This window comes from Phoca vitulina, unplaced genomic scaffold (genome assembly GCF_004348235.1).
Source record: "Phoca vitulina isolate PV1807 unplaced genomic scaffold, GSC_HSeal_1.0 scaffold139, whole genome shotgun sequence".
In the NCBI taxonomy this organism is placed as follows: Eukaryota; Metazoa; Chordata; class Mammalia; order Carnivora; family Phocidae; genus Phoca; species Phoca vitulina.
Window position 1 is genome coordinate 413,899 of NW_022589842.1, and position 14,264 is coordinate 428,162.

The window sequence follows — 14,264 nt, forward strand, 5'->3', positions numbered from 1 at the left end:
TATTCCTCCTTTTGGTTCACTGCTCCTCTCCACCCAGGTTCCATATACAGTAGCATCATGTCACACATGGAGATGGCGCCGGCACCACGACAAAGTTGCTCCCTGCCTCCAAGCACTTCTTCCCAATTAATTTCAGATGAACCCAAGTCCTACAAAGACCCCTCATGATCTGGTCCTGGTCTTCTTCTACCACTGAACCATCCTACCCTCTCTCCCTCCCTCCATTTACATTTAGCTCCCCTGGCCTGGTTTCTGTTCCTCGATATGCCACTCTAGTTTCTACCTCCAAGCCTCCACATAGATGGTCCCCTTTTGCTGGGAACACTCTGCCTCCAGATCTTTTGGCAGCCTCCTCCTTCTCATCATTTAGGTCCCAGTTCAATGCCATCTCCTCAGAAGTCGCCCTGATCACCACAGCTAAAGCAACTCCTCACCATTCTTCATAGAACTTACTACTATTGCTTACATTTTCAAATTTTTACATGTATTGCAACTTATTAAACCAAAACTTTCCTATATTTCAAAACATGTTTTCAGGTAAGAGGTTAAAAAAGTCAATCTTCAAATTCTTCCCATCAACGAATGATATAAAATAGCAATATCAATAACAGGTATTGAATACTTGTTGCAAGTTAGTCTTGGTTGCTAAATGCTTTATGTGTCTCATCACACTTAATTCTTACGAAACCCTATAAAATAGCACTCCATTTTAAAAATTGGAAAATTAAGGCATAGATGAGTTAAATAAATTGTTCCATGTCACAGAGTTAGTTAAAAGATAGAACTAGGACTGGAGTCAGGGTCTGACCAACCATAAAACCTAAGCTGTCTACCACAATTCTATCATGTCCCTATTCTGTCCCTGCTGTAAAGATACTATGCTGTAGCTAATACCATCATAACATTCAAAATATAAGGGCTGGTGAATTCAACCACTTCTAGCACATATTATACTTACTCTTTTCACATTGTAACCGCCACCAAGGCAACCAAGCGCTTCAGATCTTTGAGCAAAGAACTCTCCTAAAGATAGGCGTAAATAACTGGCATCATCTTTGTCCAAATCTGATGTGCTAAGTGATTTCCTCAACAAACTATAATTAATTGAAGTTCCCCAAGACGTATCCCCTAGAGCAGCTGAAGTGTTCTGGGCATCTATATTTTCTTCCTAGAGAGAAAGTTATTGTTTCATTTTATTTCCCCAGCAAGGCTTCTTTCTGTTCTTCTAATATGCAAAAATAAGAAAATTGAACTAAGAAAATTTAAACATTTTAATTAAAAAAAAAATAGGACAAATTCAAGCTTAAGCAGCTAATAATAAGGTAATGAACATATTCAATCTGTTTAAATAGCATTACTTCATTTTAAAACATGGTTAAAAACTATGGAAAGATCTTTAAAGCCTATTAAGGTGATTCTAAGTGAATTGAACATTATTTTAGTGTGCCAGTTACTTTTTAATTAATAACTGAGAGCAAGAATGCAAAAGCAATTGTGTAAACATGAGAAAACAAGATATAATTCTATACAAACTATGTATCTATCCAGAAAGAATACAGGTTAAAATTTTAAACTTTGGGTAATGCCAATAAAATACAAACCTGCATAAATTGATGCTCTTTATTAAATTCTTCTTCATCTTGATTAATCAAATCCAGTGCTTCAGCTTAAAAAAGAATTAGTTTATATAATTAAATTATACTAATGCCTAATTAAAAACTAGCAGATATTTAAAACTTAGCTAGTTAGGAAAATTAAACACTAAAGAAAATAACTGAAAAAAGTATATGAAAGCTTTCATCATACAACTGATGCGTCAGTTTTAAGTACGTAAGTCTCTGGTTCTCAAACTTTTGGTAATGAACACTCTACTGTTACTGATTTCATCAGTTACTAATTTGTCCTAACTTACTAAAGGGCCTTTACAATGTAAGCTTTTTATTTGTAAAAGATTCACATTAATTTTAGCTTTTGAAGATTTTGGCACAACTGATTTAAAGCACTCACCCGTGAATACCTGTGAAATTTTATCTGGAACCATCACAACAGTAAGTCACTGTAAACTTGTGAAGAGGTCTGCTGGGGTGCCCAACCACCTGTTTGCCCAAGACTGTCTCAGTTTTAGAAAGGAAAGTCCCACATCCCAGCAAACCCCAGAGCCTGGACAAACTAAAACAAATGGTTATCCAACACCTGCCCTCGAAGTTCCTACCGAGCAACTCAGTTCGCCTTAGGGAAATGAATGGGCCTGGATACCTTCAATCTCTAAGCCAAAGCCACAAACTAAAATGCCTCAGAGACCAGAGGTGGATGAGCAGAAAGGACCAGGTGTGACACAACAGGGAGTGATGGGATAGTGGCAAACTAGAAAGCACATGATCCTGCTCAAGGCATTAGAATCGAAAAGAATTTTAAACATACTGACTAATCGGAAAGTCTGCAGGCTCTCTGCCTGCCTGCTACCTACTCTGGGCCTCTGCCTGGTACTTTAGGAGACTGGCTGAAATGGGAAGTTGCATGCAACCCGGAAGAGACAGCCTACCATGGCCCAAACAAGAGAGGTGTCCCCCCACGCTCATTAGTCCATCAGGAGCTAATCAGATCCAAATTGCCCTTTTGGAAACCCTTATAGTTCAACATTAATATCTTGAGAAACACAATGAGAATAGAAATAGAATATTTCCAATCCGGAAAAACAGAACAGCAGAGATAGCTCAGATCCTTACCTGTTAGGATAGTGGGGGTTCTTTACCTTGTGAACCCATCATTTCTTATATAAACACATTCTTAACCTAGAGCTCTATGAAAAGGCATCAGGAGAACAATGAAACTCTCAAAATCACATGAAAAACACAATCTTTCACATAAAAATTTTTCTATGAGGATTCTCTGGTGTCCATGACTCAAAGTATGTTAAAAGTCATTGCTCTAAAATGTGAAAGTATCAACCAACCAAATCTAACAGCCAAGGGAGGGGAGGTAGGAAATCACTAAGAAGATAGCCCAGAAAAACTTAATTTACTTCACTGCATTAAATATCAAATGTTTTTCTGGGGCTCAGTCAGTTAAGCGGCTGCCATTAGCTCGCGTCATGATCTCAGGGTCCTGGGATCAAGACCCACATCGGGCTCCCTGCTCAGCAGGGAGTCTGCTTCTCACTCACCCTCTATACTCTCCCTCTGTCTCTCAAATAAATAAATAAAATCTTTTTTAAAAAATCAAACGTTTTCAAAACATTAACTAAACAGTTCCAACTGCTTTTTATTACACTCCGAAGTACTTCTTTCTCTGAACTTTAACAGATTCTTCAATTAAAGAAAAATCTACAGTAATATTGCTACCTTGTATGCTCACCAGAAATCGGTCAGCAATTGAGAAAATAGAAATTCATTTTTTTTAAGAATCTACACCCAATTCTTTGCCAAATCTAAAATAGTCCTTTCAAATACCTCCTGAATGTTTTAGTCGTTAAATTTTGAAGCAGGCCATATACCCCAGCCCCCCAGCCATGTTTAAAACCTAGGCCATAAGCAGAAGTGATATAGTGACTCAGATGCATGGAGCTGTCAGAGAGGGGCAAGGCAGAAATGGGGCAGAGGGTGTCCTATCTCTCATTTTCTTTCCTTCCACCACACTTTTCCCCACAGTATTCCATAATCATTTTCCCCATTTCTTCACCATTCTTTCCAACCTGGCCTTTGTTCATTCCCTAACCACAAGGATGGTTTCATTAAACTTCTTTTATCTATTTTATTTTTCCTTAAATAGTAACACACCTACGTAGTTCAAAATGCAAAGGTACACATACGTATATTATGATTCAACAAAGAGTTTTGAGAAGTTAACCAAAGACATAAAAGGGAATATGGCACTGAAAAGTCTCCCCATCATTCCTGACCCTACATCCCACATCTTCAAAAGCAACCAATATATAAAGTACCCCTGAAATCCCGATTTGAATCTGTTTGATTTTTTAGTTCAGTAGCTAGGGATTCCTGTAATCCATTTCTTTCTCTTTTAAAAAAAAAAAAAAAATCTTGGGGCGCCTGGGTGGCTCAGTCGTTGAGCGACTGCCTTCGGCTCGGGTCATGATTCCAGGTCCTGGGATCGAGCCCCGCATCGGGCTCCCTGCTCGGCGGGAGGCCTGCTTTTCCCTCTCCCACTCCCACTGCTTGTATTCCCTCTCTCGCTGTGTCTCTCTGTGTCAAATAAATAAATAAAATCTTTAAAAAAAAAAAAATCTCTATACCATATGTATTTATAAATATGTGTGTCCTCCCCCCTTCCACCTTTTTACATAAACGTCAGAATATTTCATATGCTTTTCTAGGTCTTGGAATGTAAACAATTTATTTTCGTGATTATCCCGTATTAGTGAATGTTCCAACTTTCCCCTTTTTTAATGACCACGGTGTATTTTCCTTGTATGGACGTACCTTATTTAATTAGTCCCCTGTTTTGTATATCCATATTGCTTCCAACCTTTTGTTATTATAAACAATATGTATCACATACCATTTCTGCAAGCCTATCTGAAGAATAAATTCCCAGCAGAACCCCTTGGTTACAGGGTGTGTACATCTGTAATTTTGCTAGATGCTGTAATACTGCTCTACCTAGACCCTGTGCCATAAATACTACAATACCTATTTTCTTCACACTCTTGCCAACATAGTTTTATTACCAAACTATTGGATCACTGCTAGTGAAATAATGGAAAAATAGTATCATGGAGTGGTTTCTTTCCATGAATAAGTTCCATGAACTTTTTTTGAACATTTAACAACCATTTTCATTTCCTTTTCTCTAAATTGCCAGTTTATATCTTTTGCCTAATTCTATGCTGGGAAGCTGGTCTTTTTCTTATTTATCAGAACTATTTACACATTAGGAAAATGGGCCCTTAACCTGTAACATGAATTGCAAGTATTTTTTCTCAGTCTGAACACTAATTTTTAAAAACTGTTGACCAAAGCATAATATACATATGAAGAGTATTTATGTGTACAACTCAGTGAACATATTTGTGTGGCCAGATCAACACCCTAGATCAAGAAAGAGAACTTTGCTAGCACCCCCAAAAGGCCAATCAAGCTTCCTTCCCATTACTACATGCTCATCGGAGGATAACCAGTATCCTTACTTCTTACTCCACAGAGCAGGGTACATTTTGAAATATATACAAATAGATTTATATAGCATGTACTCTTTAGTCTGCCTTATTTCACTCAATATACTTGTGAAATTCATCCCCACTGCTACAAGTAGCTACACATCATTCATTCCCATTGCTATATAGCATTCCAATGTGTGAATAAACACAATCCATTCTATCATTAATGAGAATTGGGGAGTTTCTAATTCAGAGTTGATCATATAGTGCTGCTATAAATATTTTAGTCTTTTGGTGAAGAGTACATCTATACACTGGATATATACTCTGGTGCAGAATTACTGGGGGCCCTAAAGTATGAAGTTCATAAAGTTTACCTCCAAAAGCTCCTGCTAGACAAGTTTCCGAAATGGTTCTATCACTTTACACTCCCACCAGTTACACATGAGAATTCCATGACCACTTTTAAGTGACACAGTCGATATCCACTGTCCAGCCTGTACCCTCGTGTTCTTTCTAAATCAAGATATTATTGAGCAAGCTTGAACTTAATTTAATTTCCAGTTTCTGGCTCACATTTCCCACCTCAAACCACAGTCATTCAAAATTCTACAATTTCTTCTAATTTTCCCATCTCAGTTCACGGTACTGCCATTTTCTCAAGTAACTCAGACCACAAACCTCGATCTTTTCTTGCCTCTCTATCTACTGAAATCCAGTCACCAAATCCTAACCATTTTATTTCCAGGTCTTTCATTATCTACTTGCTTTTCATTCTCACCGTGACACCTAGATTTCTACAACATCCTAAGGAATCTCCCAATCAACTGACCATTGGTGCCAGAAGACAACTCACAAAGGAAGTGGGACAATGAAGTCTTTAGTGGCTCCCTATTGCTTACCACACAAGCCTCAACTCTGACATGGTAGTCAAAGCTCAACCCACTCCTTGGCCCTACTCTACCTCTCCGGCTTCACCTCTTCACCTTTTATTACTCTCCTCTTCCCATATCTTGTCATAAATGCTAGCTACATTGGACTATTTACCATTCTCAAAACACACCCAGACTTCCTCATTTCATTCTCTTTCATTGGGTTTCCTATCCATTTGGAATTTCTCATGCCCTCAAACATTTACCTGTTCAAACTCTTACCTCAAAAGCTACCTCCTATGTGAAATCCTTGTCACCCACTCATGCAAGTTATTTTTCCTCTAAACTCCAAAACCATTTGGTTTGTGTTCCTTATAATGCTGATGGTTGTTTTACTCTTCTCTTATCCCCCTTAGCTGATGGACAATTTCTTAGAGGCTGGAAAAATACCTTATTTGTCTCTACCTTCCACATCATTAGATGTTTAGGAGGAGCTTAGTACAAACAGTAGTTAGAGTAACTTCTTGCTGTGGCATGTTCTGAGTCTATTAAAAATAAGACTAGGCTTGACAGGCCATTGAATGCCTTTCCTCATTGCAGGTTTAGAGGTGCCCAGCGCTGGAGGCCTCCGCGGCACATCATCTCCATAGACTAAGGCTCAAAATGCAATTTGTTTGGCAGACTGAAACTGGTTTTTCCTTTCACTGTCAGAGATTCTGCTAATCAAACCTAGCTGATATTCCTAATGCTCTCATCTTTTGAGATTTATCTTTTCTGTCACTTTTCTCCCATCGTTTCCATATTTCTTAGGTTTTACTCCAAAACGACTGGATTTTGTAATTGCTCATTTATCATAATATTTCTTTTGTTCAGGACAGAATTTTAAAAGTGAGAATGTACAGCCTGAGGTCCCTGTTAACTCTGCAATATGAAGGTTCTAAACTGATGTAGAAGAATGATAGTCTGACTCACTGTCCTTAAGGAAAAGGCTCAGCTCATTCTGCAATGATTAGCACTAACTCAAGCCTTTGTTCCTATAAACACTACTGATAAGCTAAATATTACAGCTAACCCGTGAACAACATGGGTTTGAACTACACAGGTCCACTTAACACAGATTTTTTTTTTTATAAATACAGTATAGTGCTATGAATGTATTCTCTCCCTTATGATTTTCTTGACTTTTTCTTCTCTCTAGCTCACCCTACTATAAGAATACTGTATATAATACATGTAACATACAAAATAGGTGTTAATTGACTATGTTATCGCTTAAGGCTTCTGGTAAAAAGTAGGCTGTAAGTAGTTAAGATTTTGGGGAGTCAAAAGTTATACGCAGATTTTGAAATATGCAAGGAGTTGGTACACCTTAACCCCCACATTGTTCAAGGTTCAAATGTATACTCCAAAAGTGATTTGATGTGGCTAACCAATATATACAGTGTAATCTCAGAACACCATCAAAAACAATGAAAATGGTACAATAAAGTGGTTATCAATACACTTACAACCAGATCTGAAGTCTTCATTCATCTCGTCAGTTAGAGACATATTTAAATTTTGTTCTTTATTAAAAGATGTATAATACGCAAGGTCAGTGACCCATCTGCCCTCTTCATTTTGATAGACAACACTTTGTGGTAGATCTGTTTCTAAAAAATTCCAAAAATATCCAATGACATATGAAACAAAATGATATAATATTCTTAATAATTTTACTTAGTTGACTTATCTTAGATATCAACAGCACTGAAATCTGCCCAAAACTAGTTAGAAAAAAGAAAATCCATTCCCACAAAAGGAAAGTTCTCTAATGGTGGATAAGCCAGCCTTAACCCAGTAAAAATCTGTAATGGAGAACCAGGGGCAAAGGAAAAGAAAACTAGGACTTAGAGTAGTATATTTCCACTAGATCTGTGAATAAAGATACAATTTCTAATCCATAAAACACAATATTTTATTACAAAAGATAAAGCAAGTTCCACTTGAAAATATATTCTATTCAAAATGTATAAACATTTTATACATTTCTTTACTTTCATTTTTTAAAAAAAAAACCTACTTACCCTCTTTACTCTTTTTAATGGACTTATAATAAGCACATGTTCGCCTTTCACTAGTTGGTGACCGAAGACTGTCAGTGGAATTAATTTCACTGTCACTAACAGGCTTCAAAGATGCTATGTCCACATATTTTTGAATGGACACTTCAGGCGTTTCAGTGTCTAAACATCTATCCACGGGCAAAACTCTTTCTGAATTAGATGCCAAATGCTTATTTTGATGAGGAGACCCGGCCTCCAGTTTCAAAGGATCCATTAAGTCAAAATCACCTTTACTGGCATTTGTGTCATGAAAACAAACAGGGTTAAGTTTCGCATTAGTAGCCTGGATAGTCTTCACAGGAACTTCTTCTCTTGTGCTTTCCTTTAAAAATACATAACAGAGCAGCCATAAGTTTTGTTTTTCATAACTTACTCCAAAACTTTATGGGGAAAAAATTATGTAGTAGACATAAATGATTATTATATGAAGCATCAGAATATACAGTATTCACTCTACTCTTTTAGACTATATATGAACCAATTTTAAGCAATATACCAAAACCAAAATTCATAATGTGGTCATTACAAACATTTATCAACAGATTCAGGTATCAAAAGTGGGTCCAACATGTTCATTTTATTACAGGATGTACGAAATGTCAGTTTAACTTTTGTAATTACCACTAAAACTCTCTACAAGGATGGCAAGCCCATTAATGTAACCTAACTCATAAAATTAATATGACTAACATCCCTTGAAAAAAGATATATTATAATACTTTTTAGAATTGATCCCATGTACTATTACACCAAAAAACCATAAGATACCTAGGAATAAACCTAACCAAAGAGGTAAAACTAAAAGATCTGTACTCTGAAAATTATAGAACACTTATGAAAGAAATTGAAGAGGACACAAAGAAATGGAAAAGCATTCCATGCTCATGGGCTGGAAGAACAAACATTGTAAAAATGTCTATACTACCCAATGCAATCTATACACTTAATGCAATCCTTATCAAAAGATCACCAGCATTTTTCACAGAGCTAGAACAAACGATCCTAAAATTTAAATGGAACCACAAAAGACCCCAAGTAGCCAAAGCAATCCTGAAAAAGAAAAGCAAAGCTGGAGGCATCACAATTCCAGACTTCAAGCTATATTACAAAGCTGTAGTCATCAAGACAATATGGTCCTAGCACAAAAAGAGACGCATAGATCAATGGAACAGAACAGAAAAGCCAGAAGTGGACCCACAACTATATGGTCAACTAATCTTCAACAAAGCAGGAAAGAATATCCAATGGAAAAAAGATAGTCTCTTCAACAAATAGTGTTGGGAAAACTGGAGAGCAACATGCAGAAGAATGAAACTGGACCACTTTCTTAGACCATACACAAAAATAAATTCAAAATGGATGAAAGACCTAAATATGAGACAGGAAACCATCAAACTCCTAGAGGAGAACATAAGCAGCAACATCACTGACCTCAGCCATAGCAACTTCTTACTAGACACGTCGCTTGAGGCAAGGGAAACAAAAGCAAAAATGAACTATTGGGATTTCAGCAAGATAGAAAGCTTCTGCACAGCAAAGGAAACAATCAACAAAACTAAAAGGCAGCCTACAGAATGGGAGAAGATATTTGCAAACGACATACCTAATAAAGGGCTAGTATCCAAAATCTATAAAGAACTTATCAAACTCAACACCCAAAAACCAAATAATGGGCAGAAGACATGACTAGACTTTTTTCCAAAGAAGGCATCCAGATGGCTAACAGAGACATGAAAAGATACTCAACATTACTCATCATCAGGGAAATACAAATCAAAACCAAGATGAGATACCACCTAACACCTGTCAGAACGGCTAAAATTAACAACATTAGGAGACAAGAGATGTTGGCAAGGATGCGGAGAAAGGGGAACCCTCTTACACTGTTGATGGGAATGCAAACTGGTGCAGCCACTCTGGAAAACAGTATGGAGGTTCCTCAAAAAGTTAAAATTGAGGGGTGCTTGAGTGGCTCAGTCAGTTAAGCCCGACTCTTGATTTTGGCTCAGGTCACAATCTCATGGTTGTGGGATTAAGCCCCTCATCAGGCTCCATGCTCAGCATGAAGTCTGCTTGAGATTCTCTCTTACCCCCTGCCTCTGCCCACCCCGCCCCACCCGCTCACCCTCTTTCTCAAAATAAATAAAATCTTTGAAAAAAAATGTTAAAAATAGAACTACCCAGCAACCCAGCAATTGCACTACTAGGTATTTACCCAAAGGACACAAAAATACAGATTCAAAGGGGTACATGCACCTGATGTTTACAGCAGCATTATCAGCAATAGCCAAACTATGAAAAGAGCTCAAGTGTCCATCTACTGATAAATGGATAAAGAAGATGTGGTACATATATATATTATTTATACACACACACACACACACACACAGGAATAATAAATACTCAGCCATCAAAAAGAATGAAATCTTGCCATTTGCAATGACATGGATGAAGCTAGAATGTTATTATGCTAAGTAAAATAAGTCAGAGAAAGACAAATACCGTATGATTTCACTCATATGTGGAATTTAGGAAACAAAACAGATGAATGTATGAGAATAGGGAGAGAAAGAGAGAGAGAAGCAAACCATAAGAGCCTCTTAACGACAGAGAAAAAACAGGGTTGCTGGAGGGAGGTGGGTGGGGGATGGGCTAAATGGGTGATGGGCATTAAGGAGGGCACTTGTTATGAGCACTGGGTGTTGTATGTAAGTGATGAATCACTGCATTCTACTCCTGAAACCAATTATTGCACTATATGTTAACTAACTAGAACTCAAATACAAATTTGGGGAAAAAAAAAAAAAACCCAAAATACCTTTTAGCAGGAGTAAAACAGCATATACTACAGATGACCCTGCGCTGTCCCATAACAACTGCATCAGACATGGCAAATTAAGCCAGCACCTCAAAACCATGCTCTCCAACATACTTTCCCAATTGGCATTTCTTATTGTTTCCTAGAATAACAACTGCTGAAAAAGTGCCCAAGTGCCTAGAAGACTCTTTTCAGACATTCAGCTACCATCGTAATTTCAAGTGCCAATAAAGCATTTAAGAGTCGTTTTTCTGTTATGAGATGTATGATGACAAAAACAGCCTTACAGGCAAAGTTCTTTAAAGTTAAAATACTAAAAGCAGGTAGTTCTACATAAAAGAAAAGATGCTGACTTTGAAAAAAAAAAAAGTCATAGGTTTAAATCCTAGTGTCAGCACTTATTAACTGAGTGATCTGCCAATAATGTTATACAAAAAATAAACTTACATCCTACCTTAGACCAAAATAAATCCCAGATGGCTTAAACATTAAATGCAAAAGTGCTAGGAGAAAATACCAATGAATAGTTTTATACTCTTTAGTAGATAACATCTACGTATTAACACTCTCGTGGGTTAAAAATTTCCCAGTTGTAATCCCAGGTCCTGTAAATTGTGACCTTATTTGGAAACAGGGTCTTTGCAAGTGTAATTAAGTTAAGGATCATGAAATAAAATCATCCTGCATTTTGAATGGGCCTTTAACCCAATGAGCAATGTCCTTATAAGAGAAAAAAGATTTAGCACGACACAGAGACACTGAGAAAAAGACCATGTGAAGATGGAGGCAAATATTCAAATGATACTGCCACAAGCTAAGGAAAACCAAGAGCTACCAGATGCTGGAAGAGGCAAGAAAGGTGCCTTTGGAGGGACCTTAGCCCTTCCAATACCTTGAATTTACAACTTTTGGCTTCTAGAGCTGTGAGAATAAATTTCTATTGTTGAAGGCTACCAAATGTTGGTAATTTGTTCCTGCAGCCCTAGGAAACAAATACAAACATTAAAGCCTAAAATGCATAAGGACTGGGAGAGGGAAGGCCATCTGAAGACACAGGGAGAAAAAGGCCATCTATAAGGCAAAGAGATAAGCACAACGAGAAACCAACCCCACTGAAATCTCAATCTCTGACTTTTCTAGAAGTGTAAGAAAGTAAATTTCTTATTGTTTGAGCCAAATAAGTAAATAAATAAGTAAAATGTGTAAGAATCAAAATATCTCCTTAACAAAGAAAGCTTATAAAAACAATAGTTAAAATACGAATATTCCAACAGAAAAAAAGACAAGGAAATAAGGTTATGCCATTTAAAAACAGATAACTATTTTTCATATAGAATACTAGCAAAGATAAAAAGAACCAGAGTGAAATAGAGATTTTAAAAAAAACGACAGATAAGATCAATGAAACTAAGAGTTGGTTCTCTGAAAAGATAAACAAAACTGACAAACCTTTAGAGAGGTTTATCAAGATAGAGAACTCAAATAAATAATATTAGAAACGAAGGAAGAAAAGTTACAACCGACACCACAGAAGTACAAAGGATTATAAGACAATACTATGAAAAATTACAGCCCAATAAACTGGACAACCTAGAAGAAATGAATTAATTTCTAGAAACATACAATCTTCCAAGACTGAATCAGGAAGAAATAGAAAATCTAAACAGACTGGTTACTACTAACAAATTAATCAGTAATCAAAAAACTACCAACAAACAAAAATCCTGGAACAGATGGCTTCGCTGGTGATTTCTACCAAACATGTAAACAAGAGTTAACACCTACTCTTCCTAAACTGTTTCAAAAAATAGAAGAAGTAATGCTTCCAAATTCATTCCACAAGACCAACATTAACCTGATACCAAAATTATAGAGCCATATCCCTGATAAACATAGATACAAAAATCCCCTAAAATATTAGCAAAGCAAATTCAACAACACATTAAAAGGATCATTTACTATGATCAGGTGGTATTTATTCCAAGTATGCAAGGATGGTTCAATATTCATACATCAACCAACATAATTACCAAAATGTGAAGGCTAAAAATCATATGATCATCTCAATAGATACAGAAAAAATATGACATAATTCAATATCCATTCATGATAAAAACTCCAAAAGTGGGTTTAGAGGGAACACCTCAATATAATAAACGCCATGTATGACAAACCCCAAAGCAAATCATATTCAATGGTGAAAAGCTCAAAGCTTTTCCTCTAAGATCAGGAAAAGACAAGGATGTCCACTCTCACCACTTTTATTCAACGTAGTATTGGAAGTCCCAGCCCAGCAATCAGACAAGAAATCAAATAAAAGGCATCCAAATTGAAAAAAGAAGCAAAACTGTTACTATTTGCACATGACATAATACCACAGATAAAAAACCCTAAGATCCCACCAAAAAACTATTAAAATTAATAAACTGAGTAAAGTTGCAGGATATAAAATATACAGAAATCTGTTGTGTTTCCATACACTAATAATGAAGTAGCAAAAAGAAATTTTTTAAATCCTATTTACAATATCATCAAAAAGAATAAAATACCTAGGAATAAATTTAACCATGGAAGTAAAAGATCTATACTTTGAAAACTGTAAGACACCAATGAAAGAAACTGAAGACGACCCAAATAAATGGAAAGATAAAACCATGTTCATGGATTGGGAAAATATTGTTAAAATTTCCATACTACCCAAAGCAATCCACAGATTTAATGCAAGACCTATTAAAATATCAATAATATTTTTCACAGAACTACAACAAATAATCCTAAAATCTGTTTGGAACCACAAAAGATTCCAAATAGCCAAAGCAATCTTGAGAAAGAAGAACAAAGCTGCAAGTATCACCATCCCAGATTTCACACTATATACTACAAAGCAATAGTAATCAAAACAGTTATGGGGTGCCTGGCTGTCTCAATAGATGAAGCATGCAACTCTTGATCTCGGGGTTGTGAGTTCAAGCCCCACATTAGGTGTCGAGAATACTTAAAAATAAAATCATAAAAAAAAAAACAAACAGTGATGGTACTGGCACAAAAACAGACACAGAGATCAATGGAACAGAATAGAAAGTCCAGAAATAACCCACACTTATATGGTCAATTAATCTATGACAAAAGAGGCAAGAATATACAATAAGGAAAAACAATCTCTTCAATAAACAGTGTTAGAAAAACTAGACAGCTACATGCAAAAGAATGAAACTGGACCACTTTCTTTCACCATATACAAAAATAAACTCAAAATGAATTAAAGTCCTAAATATAAGTCCTGAAACCATAAGACTCCTAGAAGAAAACATAAGCCATAATCTCTTAGACTTCAGCCTTAGTCTCCTCAGGCAAAG

The 14,264-nt window shown here is 36.4% G+C and overlaps 1 protein-coding gene across 9 annotated transcripts in view; it reads right to left on the minus strand.

Annotated features, from left to right (window-relative positions):
* Nucleotides 1–14,264, minus strand: part of CEP192 (centrosomal protein 192) — a 145,104-nt gene that overhangs the window by 80,602 nt on the left and 50,238 nt on the right. For all 9 annotated transcript variants that reach the window (XM_032399206.1, XM_032399204.1, XM_032399205.1 and 6 more), the window contains 4 exons: nt 8,052–8,412; nt 7,494–7,637; nt 1,602–1,666; nt 959–1,168 (listed from right to left, as the gene is read on the minus strand). In XM_032399206.1, coding sequence (XP_032255097.1) covers nt 959–1,168; nt 1,602–1,666; nt 7,494–7,637; nt 8,052–8,412 — 780 coding nt within the window. The remainder of the gene's footprint in view (nt 1–958; nt 1,169–1,601; nt 1,667–7,493; nt 7,638–8,051; nt 8,413–14,264) is intronic.